The sequence below is a fragment of the Oncorhynchus tshawytscha genome, linkage group LG01, assembly GCF_018296145.1.
Source record: "Oncorhynchus tshawytscha isolate Ot180627B linkage group LG01, Otsh_v2.0, whole genome shotgun sequence".
Classification (NCBI taxonomy): domain Eukaryota; kingdom Metazoa; phylum Chordata; class Actinopteri; order Salmoniformes; family Salmonidae; genus Oncorhynchus; species Oncorhynchus tshawytscha.
This window is the reverse complement of record NC_056429.1, coordinates 56,695,846-56,716,914: the sequence shown is the minus strand read 5'-3', so window position 1 is coordinate 56,716,914 and position 21,069 is coordinate 56,695,846. Positions and strand designations below refer to the sequence as shown.

The window sequence follows — 21,069 nt, the reverse complement described above, 5'->3', positions numbered from 1 at the left end:
TTTACTTCCTCATCTTGTCCTTGTATCAAAACAAAATTGGCTATTTGTTGATGTTTTTCCCCAATTATAACCGAATGGAGTTTTATTGTGCGTAATGTTGTTGGGTTGCGTATTTGCTTGACCATGGACGTAGATTTGTCTCCAGTTCAATTGTGTTCCCGAGAACCACTGTCAATTGGAGACGTTTGATTAAGTCTACCTGAAATAAGTTGAACACAGAGACCTATACCCATTTATTTATTTATGATGGATGGATGGATGGGCGTTAAACACTTTCACTGCTTGCACGGAGCTGACCACGCGCCTATTTACCTTAGGTTACTTTGAGGTTTGTAAAACAGTTTTGTAATTGATGTTATAAAAATGTACTGTACCATGAGGTGAAATGAATAGGCTACAGAATATAAACATTGCCTACTTTCACAAGACTCCGCCTGGTGTTTATGAAGTGTGCCACGACTCCATAGAGAAGGCGCGCAGCTTTCACTGAATGAGCTTGTGGCCTCTCCGTAGTGTCTTTAGCCAATTGAGTCTCGAGGCCTAAAATTGGGTCTTAATCTCGCTCTGCCTATTTGGCACTTTGATTGATGCTCTCTTACTCCAGCCGGCAAGGCTGCCTGAGCCAAAAAGGAAGAAGAAAAAAACAGACAATCGCTTTTAGTTTAGCGTCACACACATACACTCTCTCACGCACGCACACATACAAACACGTACACACTCACACACATGCACCCACACTTATTAGATAACGACTGGAGCGAGAGTAGAATACGTTTTTAAGCTCCAAGATAAGGCGCACCGCGTGGAGCACCTCTGTACCTCGCGGGGGGCTCGAGGAGGCCATGGATCATATTGGAGCGCACCTCCAGCACACTCACGCGGAGCCCATCAGCTTTGGGATCGACCACATCCTCAACAATGTGGATCAGAGCTGGATGCCCGAGTCGGACTATGGACTCGGCTGCGTTGTCAGCACTGCCTACAACACCATGACGGGTAACTTCACCGGCAACAACTCTGGATATAACAGCAACGCATATGGGGTAACCAATCTGAGCGGCACCTATAACATGAACATGGGGATGAACGTCAGTGGGAATAACGTTAACGCGGCTGGAGTCATCCGTGTGCCCGCGCACCGGCCTCTGAACAGTGGACACTCGTCCATCCCCGGTGGTATGTCCACGATACCAGGCTCGATTAACAACCTGACGGGATTTACCTTCCCTTGGATGGAGAGCAACAGAAGATACACCAAAGACAGGTTCACAGGTAGACCACCTCTAATGCACATAACATGTGGTTGGTTGTCTGGAAATTAAATAGCAATATGAATGGCGTTGCCATGTTTATTATGAGACAATCCCCGTCATGCTATGTTCCTGATGTTGGTCCGTAGCCTAGTAATTGTTCCTGATGAACTCAGCTCTGAAATAATAGATAATAAATCATATGCTAGGCTACTGCTTTAACACGCTGTGTAATTTCATGAGACAATTTTAGTTGATGAACACCAATGGCTTTTACTTATTTTACTCGGCCTTTATAGCTCATCAGAAGCACCTACAAACAACAGTGACTTAGATAACATACCCTAAGACATGCTATCGAAATAGCCTAAATTACATTTCCCAAATTGCTACAACAACGTATAGGCTAACACTTACGCATTTTTGCTTCTTAGCGCTCCATGATTTAACATGAACATTTTCCTTCAAACGGACATATTAAAAGTTAACTTCATGCCTACACTCTTAGAAACAACGTTTCTGGATAGAACCAAAAGGGTTCTATGCTTGGTTAATCTATGGAATCGCTTAAGGTTCTATATAGAACCGAAATTGGTTCCATTTAGAACCCTATATGAAACCCAAGGGTTCTATAAGGAACCCATTTTCAAATCAAATCAAAGTTTATTGGTCACGTACACAGATTTGCATATGTTATCGAAGGTGCAGCGAAATGCTTGTGTTTCTAGCTCCAACAGTGCAGTAATACCTAGCAATAATAATGCAAAAATAATACACACATTTTGGTTGTGAAGAAGAACCGCTGGGGTTCAAAAGGGTTCTATGTAGAACTTTTAGGGGTGCCATATATGAAGCAAACAATATAACCCTTTTTGGTTCTATACAGAACCTTTTTTTCTGAGAGGGTGGGATGGGGTTTTAATTATTAATTTAAGTTTTTTCCTCCCATTTATATAATTCGGGGCTGCATGTCTCATGTTAGACTGTTAACAATGGGATGTTTGGTCTAGGAATTTGAAATGTCCTAATGAATTTGCGCTTCTTTGTGTCACGTTCGGGCATTTTAACCCTTTAATTTTCCCTGTGAGCTATAGATCTCCCCTCTATTATGTCTGACGTTTCTTGAACTTGCTTCGCTGCTCTGTTGCTGCTCTCTTTCTGATTTTGCTGCTTGCTTTTGCCCCTATCTATCCGTCTCCCAATCCAGTGGCGCTTTCACCCCTCACTGTAACACGCCGTGTAGGTCACCCGTACCAGAACCGAACGCCCCCAAAGAAGAAAAAGCCCCGGACGTCTTTTACCCGCCTGCAGATCTGCGAGCTGGAGAAACGCTTTCACCGACAGAAGTACCTGGCTTCCGCAGAGCGAGCGGCTTTGGCTAAGGCCCTCAAGATGACTGACGCGCAAGTCAAAACATGGTTCCAGAACAGAAGAACAAAATGGAGGTGAGATTACTGATGATTATCTGTATAGGCCACATTTAACGTAGTGTACGCTCCAGCGCTGAATGTCGTAGTTTGTTTGTGTGTGTGTGCGCGCGTGTATGTGTGTGTTTTAGGTCTGTTGGTGCTTTTATGTATAGAATGGGCAATTTATTTACACTCCAAGAAGGCTACAAACCCAACAAAAATAGCAAAAGGTCTACACATCTGGGTGATGTTTTACAAATATGAACTTTAATATAATAACGCATAGAAAATTATGTCTTTATCTATTATATGACATTCATTAATTGTGTGCATTTGATAAGAAATATTTACAAAATCCAATCGCCCCACTTCTTTGTCTACCCCAGGTCGTAAATTGTATTTTACAATTTAAGTTTTCGGTTCTAAACCGTTGCATTCAGTTAATTAATGTTGTCTTGCAACAGTCAAGGAAAAGACAAAGTCAGTCTTATAATGAGTTACATTCTGTGGCAACTAACTATATCCTATCCCACAAAAGTAGGATCATGATTATCTTAGCATATGACTACTCTTGTAAAAGTGAACGTTTTTTAAATCTTTCGAAATAATGTCATTTCAGACAAAAAATATTTATTTCTAAAGTCTTTATTAAAGCTATTTTCAGATTAAACATATCGTGGGTAAAAGTGGAAGGCCAATTTGGCCACGTCTTTTACGCATTAAGATTGAAGATGTTTTCCGTAGTCTACTGAAGCAGTTGTATACGTCTCTGGAGATTGGATTTTAGAAATTTAAAAATAACATATCAATCAACGATTAATATAATGGTATATAGTCTAGGCCTAATAATTATTATTCAGTTAATGGGAGAACATAACAGAAAAATCCAAAGGAATATTTATGCCATCAGACGAAGACAAATTAATTGCCAAACTGTATTTATTTCCACATAGGCTATTGTTGGCTGAGAACAATTTCGAACATTGTGGACAATTTGTATTTGGATATCAGCTTTTAGCCAACATGTTAATAATGCGTAAGCAAGCAATTTTGCCTCCATGCCAATTTTGTTAAACAATGTGCTTTAATCTAGGCTAATCATGATTGACTAAACGTGTTCAAATTAATCCAGAAGACATTCACTTTGTGTCAAAATGTGATTTAGGCCTCAAGGCCTGTACATATACGACGCAGCCTGTTTTGGATATAATTTCCCTCTGATGCCTCACAGTGTCTCTCTCGTGTCTCCGGTGTTCCAGGCGCCAGACAGCGGAGGAGAGAGAAGCAGAGCGACAGCAAGCCAACCGGATCCTCATGCAACTCCAACAGGAGGCTTTTCAGAAAACGATAAACCAACCGGCAAACCCGGACCCGCTCTGCCTGCATAACAGCTCCCTGTTTGCGCTTCAGAACCTCCAGCCCTGGACTGAAAACACCGCCAAAATCAGCAGCGTGTCCGCCTGCGAATAACAAACTCTGACCGCTTTTATTTCCCCTCTTTAAAGGTTAAAGGGATTGTAGTAATATAGTGAACAACTTTTTAAGATCATGAAGACGACTTGAAAAAATATGACTCACGAGGACCGGATTTATCTGACACTGTCTCGAAAAAAGTTTAGGTTGATAGTGTCAGTGAACTTAAGCCACGACACGAGCTCAATAGCAATGGGCTTTTGAGTTTCAGTTTATCTGCCTGTTTTTACGTGGTTTAATTTCAGAAGATTTTATTTAACATTTTCAGTAAAACATAATCCTATAGTCCTAAACCTATAGATATACCTTGATATAAGTCAACAATAAGTGAGCACTTATTTTAGCACTTTCTCTTACAGGAAAACGTATAGATATTCATACCTGATAATTTGAGGAACAGGCCTAATTCAAAAAAAATGTATCGATTCGGTGGCATACATTCAGTAGCCTATCTGTGTCTCATAACAATGTTTATGTTGATAACAATGGTTATAAATGAGGTTTTAGCAGTTGACTAGACGCATCCCCTTTCTCTCTGTGCAGGGAAGAAGCAGTGACAATATTTGACAATTTACCATCTCATGAAGTTTCTCTCTTATAAATGAGTAATTATCTTTTACCTTTTACCACATCACTCAAGCACTTATTCATTTGGATGAAACTTTATTGCAGTCTGCTATTTACCTGGTATTTGCTTAGAAATGAGTTATCTAAATATTTTACTAATTAATTATCCAATATTAGTTCTTGTTTTTATCTTTCAAACAAGCACGACGGTAGAAATATTAATATTGCCTTGAGTTTGTTGAAGTTATTATTATTATTATTTTTGGTAGGTACCGTATCCATTGTTACTATTAGCCTATAATTTCTTAATAAAACCAGGTAAACAGCTGAATTATGCCTGTAAAAAAAAAGTTGTTATTTGTTCAATTTTCTTGTACTTTAGGCTATAGTCCTCTAATAATTTCAGTTCTGGTGATCCATTTATACATATGATGACAGGCAAGAATTATAAGGCCATATAAAATATTTTAAAATAATTAATACAGCAGTGTTGTGCTTTGTGTTTTTGTCATATTTTGTTTTAAACCAATGGTCATCATGCATTTTGGAGTGCATGGAAGGAATTAAATTGCTGTGTCTGGGAAAACTGATGGCCAGAACTCTCTTTGACCATAGGAACCATCCCTCATATATCTGCCCTATTAGTCAATACCAGACCTTTATAATGGTGTTTCCAGCAAGTGATTGATACTGGTTGCATGATAATGATGAATGTGAATCTACATTATGGAGTATGTGGGGCTGTACTTGTGTGTTAGTGTAACACTCATTGCAACTGTAAAGTGTGTGTGTGTGATGCTGATCTTATGCAGCTGTGTGTGTGTGTGTGTGTGTGTGTGTGTGTGTGTGTGTGTGTGTGTGTGTGTGTGTGTGTGTGTGTGTGAGAGAGAGAGAGTGAGTGAGTTAGTCCAGGGCCTCTCTCCCCATGGTCAAAAAGGAATGTAGGGTAGAATTTCCCCTTCTACTCAGAAATATCAGCACTGCAGCATCACTTAAGTGGCTTTTCCAAAACTCCTGAAATTCCTAAACCAAGCAAGCATGCTGGCTTTCAGTTGTTTCAAAGCCCTCAAGGGAAAAAGGTGGTCAAAATGGCAGATACGTTTCAAAGAAGTGAACAAGCACAGTGAGCGGCAGTTTAGAGTGAGGGTTTAGGCAACACCTTGCATTTCTTTCGTGTCCTCAGTCTTCTCATTTAAAAAAATCAGTATTCTTATTTGTTTTTTTCATTAAATGAAAATTATTTAGGCTTGGTTTATGCAATCAAATACATGTCCTTTGTGCATTTCAGAACTGTCTTAACATGTTATTACATTTCGACCAAGTGAGCATTTACTGCTTGTTTTCTCTGCCACAATTCCACCTTGTAACTACAATCATACAATATTAGTGACACAGCCACAAATATTCCTCAGTTCTTATTTTGCTATTATTCTGCACCCTTTTTGTAACATACTGTATGATGTATGGATATTTCTAAACATGTCCTCTATTTGATTTTATTGGGCTTTGCTTCTCTATAATCTATAATGTTGCAATGCATTCATCACTACACACTACCAATGAGCGTTAACGCTGCGTTTACAGCTTAGTCTCCTGTTTATACTACAGTAATGTATAACTCAGCCCATGCATTTTTCATTCACCACCAGGGAAACAAAGCAGCATATCCTGAACATCATCAATTAAGAAGTTAAAACATAAATTGCAATAAACCGATCTGTGTCATGTCCTTCATGAACATTGCTACAGTTAATTTGCAATAAATCCTATTGATTTATGAATAGGACTGTATGAGTGAAATTAGCTACAGTATAATCTCTTGTGTCTAGACCCAGATGAATCACTGTACCATGTAAAACCATAAATCATTGTGTAGCCTATGTCTCTGAATTGAAAATGTATGAATGGAGCAAGGTTCTTTTTAATTTCAAGCTGCATGTAAAATAAATAGTTTATTGCAGACGTTATCCTGCAATCATTGTTTAATCATAGTCATGAACAGAGTAGGGCAATTTGTACGTTACAAATTTGTATTAAATGATTTTGTATCATTTGTCGTATTTGTCTTCATGGCTTTGTATTTGAAAAATGTTTGGCTCTTCTAACCGAATAGTTATCTTGTTTAAAATATAACAAGAGACTAAATATTGTCCATAAAAGAATACCAAAGCTGTATCCCAATTTATAACAAGGCTTTATTTTCTCATCTCCTCTGGACCACTGATCGGTGGATTGATAGGTTACACCATACTTCTTCCACACTTCACTGTTTTTAGTGATAAAGCATCCAAGGAAAGCAAGAGAACCCATGGGAAACCTCAATCTGTGTGTGTCACAAATAGTCATGGCAACAGAAATGCACTTTTCCCACATATGCACACATGCATACAATGTATAAGGAGAAGAACATATAGACCCATGACTTCTCCCACAGACATTCATAATGATGTTATATCACGTTCTGCATCCAGAAGACATGATGATGAAAGCACTTACACAGGGACATACCGGTGGTGCTAGGTTATGTTGTGTACAAGGCTGCATCTTATCCCAATGCCTGATTGATGGTTGGTGCTATCCGGATCCTTAGGACGTCCCAACTCTGACCCAATTGCAGTTAACATTTGAAATGGTTAAGGTTAGAGTTAGGTAAGGGGTAGAGGTTAAGGTTAGGTTGTAGGGTATGGTCGTGCCAAGGATTCTGATTTGCACTGCATCCTGATTGACTCACACATTTTACTTTGGCTCGCCTTGGTGTCCATACGTAGTTACTGCAGAGTTCATTTTGTCGCAATATGATGACGTTCCAGACGTCATTAATGCTTGCCAAAACACCATAAACTTGTGTAAATGCCAGTTTGACCTTTCTTATCAAGCCAGTGTATCTAGCTAACGGCAATGAACATGCCTCTACTACGCGTATGTGCTTCTACATCGATTTTTCGTGCGACCAAAGGGTTATTCATGGAGTCTGCTTTTACAGGTGCGTAAAGAACTCGAAGAGTGTCGTTTCTCAAAGTGGCTAGCCACAATGTGCACATGCTTGCTGGCTAGAAAGGTAAACGACATCAACATCGACGTTTATTTGTCACGTGCAAAATATACAGCAGGTGTAATTAATTAGTACAGTGAAACGCTTGTTTGCAAGCTCTTCCTCGGCAATGTAGGACAGTCTGTGTGTGCAGCGGCCTAAGGCACTGCATCTCGGTGTTAGAGGCGTCACTACAGACCTTCCCAATTTTGCCAGCGTAATCTCATGCGACCGACCGGCTCGATTCGGTTTTATGTAGCAACGTTTTTATTTTATTTTTTACATTGGATAAAAGTAGAGTCTCAGAGCTAGAAAATTGTATATCATACACTACAGTTGAGATACAATTGGAAAGTAATTGTGCTTTGAAAGTTTACACTTTTGAGAAAATGAAAGTTGATAAACTCACGTTTGATAAAATGGCCCTTTAATATTTTGGTACCCACTGGAGAGGTCTTTGTCTACACCCATTCAGCATCGTTCACACCCTTAAATTTTAGCCCCACCCATCGCTTAAAACTAAAATCTTGTTATACTACTGGTGGGTTTTTAAATTTAATCTGGAGTGTTCATAAACACAGAATGTTGTTCATTTGACCATTCGTAAATTCAGAGCGTTTCCCCCTCGGAACGTTTTGGACGCTCTGGCTGAAAAGTAGGGTTGATCTGAGCGTTTTGACCTAACAGCAGACAAGTACCCAAGCTAATGTTGGCTAGCTTGCTAGCTAGCTTCTTCCATACACAAATGAGAGAACAGTTCACTCTGACCATTTTATTTGCCCTAGCAGAGCTGGTTAAGCTTTTTTATGTTACCCAGAGCGTTGGTAACTGCAGCTGTGCTGCTGGTGCCGGATGACGCGCTCGTATATGTGTCACTTATTCTGCGCTAATTTACCAGCTACGTCTATCGACAGCTACGTCTATCGACAGTTGTCGCAGTGACATCATAACATTCTATTGAAATGGATACTTGCACAGCGGAGAATTTTGTTTAGACATGTAGCTAGCTAGCTAAACAATTAACCATAATCCCAACTCATAACGTTACTACCCTGCATGAATCTGCAGGTAGCTAACCAACCATGTTCAATGTTAGCTAGCTAACATTAGACTGTAACTAGAAATGCAAATGGCTCTGAGATACGAATAATATTACTACACAGATCATACATGTAACATTAGCTAGCTAGCCAGTTGGCTAATGTTAGCTAGCTAGCTAACAGTACACTTTAACTTGAAATGGAAATTACATTCTGACAATTAAGTGTAATATCTAAAAATGTAGCTGGCTAGACTCTTACGGATGACATGGTTGCCCTTAGTTTGAAGATCTAATCTGGAGACAGGTGTTTCCAACAGCCTTCTGTGTGTTCTGTTTCTGACTCAGTCTGCATATTTGCAATCATCTCCTTAACTATCATATTCTAATTCCACTGATTTCAAAAATCGGTCCTCTGGAAAGTGGAGAGCAACACTTATGCAGTTTTACTATGTGATATCTTTAAACAAGAAAGGATTACTTACACATACTGACCAGCTCATATTACAGCCAGAAGCGTGCTACATGGCAGACCAATCCGAACTTGTCTCTCGGGATGTCCAGCCCAATCATTATCTCAGCCAATCATAGCTAGCGGGAAGTTTGCTGTCATTTTCGGTGGCTAAACCAACTAGGCTCGTAATTTAACCTTTTTATTTGTATTTACAGATGGCATACAAGTTTGCTATTAAGGCACATGAAAGCTCAAATGTTCCAGAAGGCATTTCTGCCAAAAAAAGCATTTTTATTAAGAAAAAAGCGTTTACTTTGCTGTAGGCTACTATTTATTAGTTAACAAAAAATCATATAAAATGTATTCACCCCACCCAGGTATTAATCAAAACTTCCCAGAAAGCAGGTTGTCCTTGGCTCAGACAGTGTAGAATGTGAGCTCAATAGCATCTCATTAGTGTGCAAGATCTTGAGAATCAGCTGTACATGTGATGGAAGAGTGCACTGCACATGTGATGGAATAATGCACTGTGCATGCAGAGGGTTGCAATTCAATTGAATTAGTTTAACCAAAATATGCCATATGATCTAGAATTGCATTGTGTATCCCATAAAGAAGGTTCACTGTTATAAGCTAACTTTTTTGGATGATTTTAAGCGAAATTACCCAAATTCCCGGACTTAACATCCCAAGGAAAATTTCCTGATTTTACCAGAAGGTTTCTGACCCTTTGCAAGGATCTTCAACTAGTAGGCATAAACCTCCTGCATATTGGTATTCATTTGATTTTTCTTGAAGGCTGGGTGATTTTTGAGAAATTAATTGTTGTAACAAGGAGGCCAACCCTTCTGGAGAGCAAGCAGGATTTTCTTCCAGACCTTTTTTTAAAGAGTTCACCCACATTTTAAAAATTGTCCATACCTTGAAAGCAGTCGATGGACAAGGAGACTGCAACCTGATTTGGTTACCCACTGCCATTGACCATTGATATTAAAATGTTACCTTAACCCCCCCAAAAAAATCTCAAAGTAAGCAGTCATTGAATTGTGTGTTCATTTAATGTTCAAAGCCTCCTGAATACACCTGACCTGTTTTGTGTGTTTTTTAAATTCCACCCTGGTTCTGCACCTAAGCCATGTCACAATACGTAGAATTGCAGGAAATTAGCTTTAAAACAGTAACATTTTCCATCTAGGGGTTGTGACAGCGGGCAATGAAATTCACATGGCAAATCTCACTCCAAGCTTTCTTCAAAAGTTGTCAGCCCTGGTACAATGATTCTCTATACTTGCTTGTTTTGTCACAAACTGAAATTAGGTGAACTATTTTAATGTTAAGTCTGGAAATGGTTCCTACACTCACATACATAATTTGATTAGAAAATCTACACCAAGAGATTGATACCCTTCTCAAGCCACCTGTTAAACAATAATCTCATGTTGATATGTAAAAATCATCTCAAAATATCAACACAGATGTATCTTTTAGGTTAGGTATGAAGTGGTTAATGCCTCAGCTGTAATGTGTTTCTTTTGTGTAAAGGATGCTTGCGGACAGCTAGTGGAGCAGCTAAGGACAAGGAGCCACTGCGCAAGGCCAAAACCCCCCAGGGCCGCTTTGACATGAATGATGAGAAGATAAAGGATCCCCTTGAAAGTAGGACAAATGCACTGTTTTTTGTGTATATAAACACAACAATTTTAATGAGTTATACTCCATATAAGGAAAGCAGTCAATTGAAATGAATTAATTAGGCCCTAAACTATGGATTTCACATAACTAGGAATACAGGTATGCATCTGATGGTCACAGATACCTTCATAAAAAAAAGGTAGGAGTGTGGATCATAAAACAGTCATAATCTGGTGACCATCTGGTGTGACCACCACGTGTTCTGCGGTTATGAGGCTGGTTGGATGTACTGCCAAATTCTCTAAAATGACAGAGTCTAATGTTCGCTGGCAGCTTCATTAAATAGTACCCGCAAAACACCAGTCTCAACGTCAACAGTGAAGAGGCGAGTCCACGATGCTGGCCTTCGAGGCAGAGTTGCAAAGAAGAAGCCATATCTCAGACTGGCCAATAAAAGATTAAGATGGGCAAAAGAACAGACACTGGACAGAGGAACTCTGCCTAGAAGGCCAGCATCCCGGAGTCGCTTCTTTACTGTTGATGTTGAGACTGGTGTTTTGTGGGTACTTTTTAATGAAGCTGCCAGTTGAGGACTTGTGAGGTGTCTGTTTCTCAAACTAGACACTAATGTACTTGTCCTCTTGCTCAGTTGTGTACTGGGGCCTCCCACTCCTCTTTCTATGCTGATGCTCCAGATACTCAACTAGTCTAAAGAAGGCCAGCTTTATTGCTTCTTTAATCAGAATAACAGTTTTTATCTGTGCTAACATAATTGCAAAAGGGTTTTCTAATGATCAATTAGCCTTTTTAAATGATATACTTGGATTAGATAAACCAACGTGGCATTGGAAAACAGGTGTGATGGTTGCTGATAATGGGCCTCTGTATGCCTATGTAGATTTTCCATTAGAAATCAGCCATTTCCAGCTACAATAGTCATTTACAACATTAACAATGTCTACACTGTATTTCTGATCAATTTAGTGTTATTTTAATGGACAAGAAATGTGCTTTTCTTTAAAAAACAAGGACATTTCTAAGTGACCCCAAACTTTTCAACGGTAGTGTATGTAAATGTGATATTTCAGTTTTTACAAAATGTGGAAAACGTCAAGGGGTCTGAATACTTTCCGACTGCACTGAATATTCACTATGTCACAGATAAGGCAAAAGGTTGCAGATACCTTCTAGGATGCTCCATTACCTCTCACACTAATCATTCCCCATTGATTTACCAGAGTTCCCTGATGATGTGAACCCAGCCACTAAGGAGCAGGGGGGGCCCCGAGGCCCAGAACCCACGCGCTACGGGGACTGGGAGAGGAAGGGCCGCTGTGTCGACTTCTAGTTTCCATTCCTGGTATATTACACATGCGATGTGGACATACCTTATCTATAACTTATGCATCCATGTCTGAGGATTGTTGTGTAAGAGACCAGGATTAGTACACCATACTGAATCAGTCTGGACTATTTCCCCATGAACCATACAATCTGGTTTGTAGTTTCACATTTATACACATGTAGTCTGTAGAACAGTCTCACTTACTTTTTATGGTGCAATACTCACTTTGCACACTATTGTCTTTGTTGAGATGTATGAGGATGATGAGACATGATGACCTAGTGAACAATAAAGGCTGCTGAGGGAGGATGGCTCTTAATGGCTGAAGTGAATGGAATGACCCCCCCCCAAAAAAGCTGTTTGATTCCATTTACTCCATTCTGAACAATTTTATGAGCCGTCCTCCCCTCAGCAGCCTCCAGTGATAGTGAACGATTGTCATGCAAGTTTATTGCTTCCTGTACAGAGATGTCAATGTTGTGAATAAATGCAATGTAAAAAATTCTGGAGATTACTCTGGCATGTTTTTACTTTTTGATTATTGCTCATTATATTGAGTCATCAACAATGCCTCTGATCTGGTCAGTATTCCTACATTAGCCCCTGTTTCTTTTCATTCTACTTTCGTTCTCTTTCCTGCCTCTTGGTTGTTTATTGATTCTATGTGTACTGTACAATGAAGGGAAGAGCTCCTGCTCAGCGACACTCAACAGGCAACCACCTGGCATCCTGACCTGAGCGGCTCTTCTACGTCTTGTCTGACTGGCACACCCTTACCCTGTAACATGTACTGAACAAAAATATAAATGCAAAAATGTCAAAGATTTGACTGAGTTACAGTTCATTGAAGGAAATCGGTCAATTGAAATAATTTAATTGGGCTGTGATTTATGGATTTCACTTGACTGCACAGCATTTGAGAGAAATAAGCTTTTCTTGAGTATGGAAATGTTCTGGGATCCATAATAAATTGTCAACATTTGGGGATGAAGGGGATTTTTACAAAGACAATGAATGTTGACTGCCCAACCACATGTGTGACACCTGTCATATATGCTCTACCCAAAATTCACAAGAGCATGACACTACCTTTACCAGGCTGGCCCATTGTGAGTAGTAATGGTTCTCTGACAGAATATCCCTACATTTTGTGAAACCCTGGGTGATATTTTAAAATGGGTTTCAATTGTGGGTGAGCGGCAATGTACCAGTGCTTCCTGTTAACATCATTAAATGCCTTCCCCAATGGTGAGTGTTGGGTGAAGCATGATGGGACATGTTCTGCTTTTTATTTAACTTTTGGTTGAAGGATTTCCAACTGTTAGTACTTCAAAATTATCATTGGCATGCTTTTCCCAATTGTCTTTGTATCCTCTTAAACCTTTGTGAGGTTCGTGGTCTGTTTTTGATAAGAAGCATCAAAGCTGCATATTCTTCTGATGCGACTGAATTGACTTATAGGGAGACTTAATAAGTGGACGTGGATGAAAGCTGACACCTCTATGGAGGGTGTTCCTGTCCGTAGGTTTCCTGTAGAGAGGGAAGTTTTGTCCTTAATAACCATCACATCAAGAACATTGATTTGTGATAGGTCACAGTTAATGGTGAAATGAAGGTGTTCATTCAACGTTTAGATAAGCATGGAATTCCAAAAGTTCTTCCTGGTTGCCTGTATAGATCACGAAAATGTTATCCAAATATTTCAGAATTAGGTGAATATTGGAGAGAAAGGGGTTAAGGTCTGGATTCAGCACCACAATGTTTTTCAAACATTCCTAGATATGTTTGAATAATTAGGAGCCTTAGTGCTCCCTATCGCTGTCCCTTTGGTCTGGAGGAAAAAGTCTGAAGTGAAAATAGTGTGAGGTTGGTATCAGTTTAGCCATGTCCACAATACAATTGGTGCTGGGAAGTCGATTACTGAGTACTGCCCCTATATATATATATATATATATATATATATATATATATATATATATATAAAATTACCTTCCACCCCCACTTGGGATATGGATGCCTGATGAAGACCTAAGGGTTGAAATGTTATAAATAATTATCAGCTGAGAGCATGAGCAGCAGTGTGTGCCTTTTTCCATCTTTTTCAGCTCATGAAACATGAGACCAACACTTGACATGTTGCGTTTATATTTTTGTTCAGTATAAAAGCAGTGGAGCCCTCTGTTGCTGATGTGTGTGGCTGTATTGAGACATTTTTAACACAAAGATAAATGTGTTCTAATACCAGCACACCAATATGTCCTTATTGACCTGTATTGAGTTTAGTTGTGATATTAAATGATGAAATACTGTGAACAATGTGCACAAGACGAATGTATATACTAGTTTCTTACAGACATGGCCCCCCACTAGAGATTAGTGTTAGCTACAGTCTGGGAGCTGTCTGCTCATCTCACTGGTTGAGAGTAAGCAGATCGCCTGCCTTACGCCTTTGGGACGACTGCCATTGTTCTGGTGGAAATAAGACCATCTCGTCACTATATACAGCATCTCTGGTTGTATCTTTGTTACAAGAAGGGATGTAGTGAAACAAATGTTTCTGTAAGGATGCGTCCGTTGTATTTTTTTTAGTTGGCATACATTCATCCAACAGGCACACGCTAAAGAAAAAGATATGTTCTGTTTGAGCCTCTCCTGGAGTGAAGACCTTTGTTAAATGGCTAGGGCTGAGAGCAGGGGTTTCGTAATGTCATTTTAGAACTGGTTCAATGTAGAAATTGGATACTTGAAATAAAGTAGCCTCTGGTACTGTACATAGAGTAAGTCTGTAGTTTACATTGATAATTCTTGTGAATGTGCTGTCACGGTCTGTTTACGTTTCGTTATTTTGATTTCCGAGTCAAACCACAGAATGGAAAACGGAAAATCACATTATTTTTGTTTTTTATTTCTGAATTGTAAAATCGGGAATGTACTTGTATCCTCATTTATTGTCAAAATTGGATGTGGAATAACGAAAAACGAATATTTTATTCAATTTTCTTTTTTCGTTTTGTTCATACTCGGAAGTACGCACACGCTCAGACTTTTCACGCTCAGACTTTTCAGGGTGTTTAGGGGGTGTGTTTACAACCAAAGGTGGCAGCACAATGAAAGGATTAGATTGTGTGAGTGTGACAGGAGGAAAGAAAATACTGTTAGCTAAGATGCAGAATTTAGCATATCAATAGAACAAACTCAGCAACAACTGAACAGAGTTGCCAGCGCTGGCTACTGGTTTATAGTCATGCTAGCTAGTAGAAGTAAATTAGTCCCTCAACCTGTTACAAGATGAAGCTGCCCGGCTAGAGCTACCTGCTGCAGAAAGGTCAAATTTCTTAATAATGACTTTCTGTAGCTAACTTAGCTAGATCTTTTGTTGGCTGATGGTGTTTATTGACTGAGTAATAATGAACAGCAGTTACTTTAAATGATTACCGAGCTATGGAAAGTGCCAGATAACTTAGCCATTGCTTACACATAACAATATCCAATTAAACTGTAGTCAGTGCTGATGTGTATCTATTTGTGTGTGAGTTCTGAATGTATGGCAGATCATCAGCCATTACAGGGTTGATGATCAATGATACGGGACCAGTCTAATATTATTTGGTTACTTATTCACGCACGCACACACGACAGGACCATTCACACAGTTCAGTCACTTGGCCCTAGCCAGTGGAAATGAGGCTCTTAAGGTCCTGCATCACTGCCTCCTACAACACCCCCGATGAGAAATAATAATCCTGGTCTCATAACTGTACGTCTGCATATCGCTCTAACCCTGCTGTACCCTACTGTGCTGAGACGATGTGACTCTACACATATCTCGCTCTCTCTTTCTATCAAGGATACATTAGGGGAAGTTGTTTTGATGTTGGCACCAATCTCATGCTGCCAGGCGTACTGTATCCCCTCCATGCTAAACTTGTCTCACTCTTGTTCAACTGCCCTTTGATTAAATCGGTTTAATTGAATGTTTATATTTGCTTCAAGTGTGGTTTTTAATGAAAGTTGACAGATGGCACTTGGATGGAGGGATCTGGGTGTGGGACAAGAGTGGATAGATGAATGTAGATGGGTTTCGTTGAAGAAACTCCCAATCCCCTACCTCTCTTCCTTTTCTTTATAAGTAATAAAAGGGAATGTAATTGCTGCCTTTTATCTGTGATATAAAATCAAATATTTTATAATAAGGTCTGTGGTAAAATATTAATAATAATAATATTTGACAGAATTATATTTCATGATATTACTTTGTCTTTACCAGGGTTGGGGAGTAACGGATTACAAAAGAAACGGTACGTATAACAAGCAAAAATGCAGTAATCAGATTACAAATACTTTTGAAAAACTAGATGATTACTTTGAGGATTACTTTTAAACTCAGAAAGGATGTTTGCGAAAAAATCTTTGACCCTTCTCTGTTTTCTCAATGACATTCAAATCAGCATTGAAAAAAGGCGCGTTTAAGTTTGTTCCACCTGAGTGAGTCTGACCACAAGTCAAAGACCACTATGATGACACACCAAATGTGTTTGATGGATCGCGGGAAAAGAGCAGGAATAGGCTTTTGTAGGCTACAGTCCAAGCTACAGTATGTCTACCAATGATGAGACTGCTGTCGACATGCAAAGATTATCCAACTTGAATAAACGCTTGGAGGTAATGAGGACAGCAATGGTTTAGTGTACGGCGATACGAATATCACGTATTATTGATATCCACATACAGCAGCAGTGTGATTCACATCAATGGGCTATCATTTAGCTATTTGCGCCTTACGGATTTTGGTTGTGGATTGCTGTTCACAAATCTAAATGTGTATTTGAACCCAATAATGGTTGAATTCAAGAAGTTTAAGCTGCCTATCAATCATTGTTTTTGAAACCAATGGACAGACAATGAATAATGTGCACTTGCAACAGCTGCACATTGCGGATCCAAGCCTATGGAATACAAGTGGGGCTTTTCTTCAGTAGTGCTCAAAGCGTGCCATTCCATGAGCACAGCATTTATTTTTCAACTCGAATCAATGAGCCCAATCAGTCCCCCATGACAACAAAATCACAAACAACAGAGTAGGGCTGGCTAATAAGCCCTTTGTTTTGGGGTCATGCTCAGGTAAAACAATTTGGCTAATCTATACTTCCATATTTCCAAGTCCTATTCTTGAAAATCTAGGGGAATAACATTTATTGGAATGAATGCAATTCTGATAGACTTTGGATTTTAATGTAAAGATATGATTCAATTGTATTCTTATATGTAGTAGAAAGTGATGGGTTAGAAGAAGCCTACATAACCAACCCATAAAGTAAAATATAACATCCATATATGGCCAGCTATGTAAACTTTAACATTGATTTATTCTGCAATAGATGTCGTTCAATTAGTAAATCCATTTTTGTCTTCTTCTAATGCCTCTTAAGGGGAAAGTAATCTAAGTGTAACAGAATGTAATCAGATTATGTGACTGAGTTTGGGTAATCCAAAAATTACATGACTGATTACAATTTTGTGACAGGCAACTAGTAACTGTAACAGATTACACTTGGAAAGTAACCTACCCAACCCTGGTCTTTACACATCTATTCACTACCAACAAAATGCAGCAATCCACTTCAGCAAGCATGACTTTTTTTTAAGCCTGTTTTAACATTTTATGGTAAAGCACTTTGGATGAAGTGTTAAATGTGACAGGCTGTATTATTATGCTCATGTATGTGTTGGCACTATATGTACAACAAGGTACCCAATATTATTATATCTGATATGGGTTGAAGTTAGCATGATTAATCCTGTGTCAAGTCTCATATGGCTGAATTGTAGTGTATTTACAGAATTAACTCCTGTGTTGTAAACAATTTCATCCACTAGATGGCAGCAATGTGCTACCTTCAAAGAGGTCTGTGGAAGTTTTTCTATTCATCCTTCAAGTACTGAGCAAATGTCAAAAGTCATTAAATTCCCTGAACGTTGCTTTTATGATTACTAGATATGTCTGTTTGTGATCCAGTCACGTGACACATGTGACATGCCAAGTTCAAGTGTCATACCGAGTGGGTAATGTTGAGCCCCCTACTCCTGTCTGTCAGTTACTCCATTAAATATCTTAAACATATTCAGTTGGTGTGGTTTGTACCTTGTGAATATTCCCTTTTGATTGCACAAATATTCCCATTTGTTTTTCAGAATTACTGCCATAGACATATACTGTATGTAAAATACTCAGGCCTGGCCGGTCATTTGTTAGTGGGCTATAGCCTCAGGCCTTTGCCTCTTAATTCTCTGACCCCTCCACTCTTTTCCAATGTGCAAGTGCCTGACTATTTAACATATGCCTGTGGCAGTAATTCTGAAAAACATCTTTATTTTAAAGCTGAGAGAACAAATGGGCATATTTGTGCAATCAAAAGGGAATATTCACAAGGTACAGACCACACCTTCAACTGTATATGTCTAAGATATGTAATGGATTCAGTGACAGACAGGATTTGGGGTCTGAACATGACCCACTTTGTATGACATTTGAACTTTGCCAAGTCAATTGCTTGGCAATGATGTTGGTGCAAACAACTTCCCCTAATGCATGCTGGAGAGAGAGCGAGAGAATACCACATGACATGAGAGAAATGGAGAGACACACTTTGAGAGCATCATGCTTTAAAGGAAGTGTAAAGGGAGGGTCTCAGCTGAAGTCCAAGAATTCTGATATGTACTGTCCTGTTGTCCCTCAAACAGGCCTGCAGGTGGCGTCAACCAGCCTACATACCATACCATCTGTGAATGACCTGTAAAGATTGTCAAGCGAGAGAAGGAGAGAGTTAACTGTTCATTTGTGATTGTTTATTCCACTTGCTTTGGCAATGTTAACATATGTTTCCCATGCCAATAAAGTCCATTTGAATTTAATTGAGAGAGAGAGAGATAATCACTGTTGAGCATTCCATTTAAAGTAGTGTAAAACTGTTCTAGAGTCATATTGTCTCAGCACAGTAGGTATAGCAGGGTTAGAGAGTTACGCACACTTACTGTACAGTCATGGGGCCAGGTTTATTGCTTCTCATTGGGGTGTTGTAGGAGGAGTAGTACAGGACCTTGAGAGCATCGTCCATAGGACTGAACTGTGTGAGAAAGAGGAAGATTGTTGGTGTGTGAGAAAGAGGAAGATTGTGGGGAGGGGAATCATTAACCAAGCAATATTAGACTGGTTCCATATCATTGATCATCAACCCCCCCCACCTCCCCACAGGGTCTATGTACAGATGTAGGGTCATAATATTTACAATTTTCTCAAAGCAGGAAAATAATCCTGCAGTATCAGAAAATGTTAATTATTGTGTGGATTATAATTTATTGACATTTTTGAGAGGGTTGATGCATTTTTAGTTAGGATAAATCAGGTCTGATATTTTAAAGTGGAAATAACAAACTACAGAAGCCACCTTAATCTTGTAGCAGGTTGAGGGACTAACTTAACTAGCCTGCTAGCTACTCAATAGTCAGCTAGTGCAAGCCAACTTTGTTCAGTTGTTGAGTTTTTCTATTGGCATGCTAATTTCATAATAAGTCATGCATTTTAGCAAGCATGAGTATTTTTATATTCCTGTCACACTCACACAGTCTAATCCTTTCTTTGTGCTGCCAACCTAGGCTGTAAACACACCCCCTAAACCCCGTGAATATTCTACGAGGAGGCATGTACTTCCATGTATGAACAAAAACTACAATCAAACATTGAATGCATTTTATTTGTTTTCTGTTGTTCCATGTCCAATTTTGACACAATAAATGAGAAAACAAGTCGATTTCCGATTTTCATTTTCAAATTCAGAAACAAAAAACGGAACATTTACCATTTTCTTCATTCTCAGTTTTGAGTCAGAAATCTCAACTAAATGTACATGGAACCCCCTCCACACCCCAAGCCCTGCACTGGTATTTTTTTTATTTCTCAATTGATTGATCTTTGACTTGTACTTTGTGTAGACCCTTGCAATCATTTAAAGTTACTAGGTCCTACGTAGTGTATCACAGTTAAAATATTAGGAACCATAAATGATTGTAAACTCTAGGCTATTTTGTTTCAGCCTGGCAACCATAGTTGTTTGTTTTTCACACAAAGATGGGATTTTTGAAAGACCTGGAAGGCTCTTAGGAACTTTATTTGACACATTAGATTGACAATTAAGAGCTTTCTTTACAAACAAGATTGGGAAATGTAGGCCAAACTAACCAAGAAATAGATGTCTATAACGGGGATCATTTTGGACAGTGAGCAAGCTTTATTCACCCAGGAGCGCTGCTTTGTTTTGTTCATTTGTTTGGAATCACTGGGTTTACCTTTGGTGCCCAGTGAGATCTGTGTACTTTTTCAGCCCCCTAAAAAACACTGCCTGTCAGAAGAGTAGTCAGCATCCTAAAACATGGGAGGGTTTTCTCACAGAGCAAAGCTTCTGTATCATTGTCCTCCTCCTATTTAACTAAGTGTGCGTATTAAGGTCATACAGTGTCACAGTGCACAACCCTAGTTAGTGTTGAGGTGTCAAATCACCTGCATATCTCTGAAAGTTAGGCTCTCTTAATAAGATAAATATATACAAAGAAAACTAGTCTTGTTCCCAGAAATGTCTGTAAGTCTGGCAAGTATGGCTACAAGAACAGTCATTGGCTCATTAACAACAACATCGATTATTCACTGTGCATTGCTCTGCCATGTGTGATTAAAGGCAAACAAGTTGTTGCTAAGCCAGTATCCACAACTGTTCTCCCTCAAATGAAAGTAACAAAGAAGCACCGGGGACCGAAATGATTTGATCACAGTGGCAGCTTCGACAGAGTGGTAAGAAATTAACTTAGATTAAATTGA

At 39.2% G+C, this 21,069-nt stretch overlaps 2 protein-coding genes across 3 annotated transcripts; both read left to right on the top strand.

Moving 5' to 3' along the window:
• The first annotated feature begins 602 nt into the window (after positions 1-602).
• On the top strand, positions 603-5,172 carry LOC112253805 (T-cell leukemia homeobox protein 1-like). Of its 2 annotated transcripts, none has more exons than XM_024425812.2 (3): positions 603-1,272; positions 2,494-2,695; positions 3,919-5,172. In XM_024425812.2, the coding sequence occupies exons 1-3, from the start codon at positions 843-845 to the stop codon at positions 4,127-4,129; spliced, it is 843 nt and encodes a 280-aa protein (XP_024281580.1). In that variant the 5' UTR covers positions 603-842; the 3' UTR covers positions 4,130-5,172. The 2 variants fall into 2 exon arrangements, with proteins under 2 accessions (XP_024281580.1, XP_024281573.1); XM_024425805.2 differs by having other exon boundaries at positions 605-1,272; positions 2,458-2,695.
• Positions 5,173-7,499: 2,327 nt separating this feature from the next.
• Positions 7,500-12,704, top strand: LOC112253797 (succinate dehydrogenase assembly factor 4, mitochondrial). Its single transcript, XM_024425795.2, has 3 exons — positions 7,500-7,682; positions 10,766-10,879; positions 12,094-12,704. The coding sequence occupies exons 1-3, from the start codon at positions 7,598-7,600 to the stop codon at positions 12,201-12,203; spliced, it is 309 nt and encodes a 102-aa protein (XP_024281563.1). The 5' UTR covers positions 7,500-7,597; the 3' UTR covers positions 12,204-12,704.
• Positions 12,705-21,069: the final 8,365 nt, after the last annotated feature.

Excerpts from the sequence above, each read along its gene's own strand:
- LOC112253805 (XM_024425805.2), top strand. The coding sequence starts at position 843 with ATGGATCATATTGGAGCGCACCTCCAGCACACTCACGCGGAGCCCATC. Across the intron at positions 1,273-2,457 it reads CACCAAAGACAGGTTCACAG|TGGCGCTTTCACCCCTCACT; the intron begins GTAGACCACCTC and ends CTCCCAATCCAG. Across the intron at positions 2,696-3,918 it reads AACAGAAGAACAAAATGGAG|GCGCCAGACAGCGGAGGAGA; the intron begins GTGAGATTACTG and ends CCGGTGTTCCAG.
- LOC112253797 (XM_024425795.2), top strand. The coding sequence starts at position 7,598 with ATGAACATGCCTCTACTACGCGTATGTGCTTCTACATCGATTTTTCGT. Across the intron at positions 7,683-10,765 it reads CATGGAGTCTGCTTTTACAG|GATGCTTGCGGACAGCTAGT; the intron begins GTGCGTAAAGAA and ends TTTTGTGTAAAG. Across the intron at positions 10,880-12,093 it reads GATAAAGGATCCCCTTGAAA|AGTTCCCTGATGATGTGAAC; the intron begins GTAGGACAAATG and ends TTGATTTACCAG.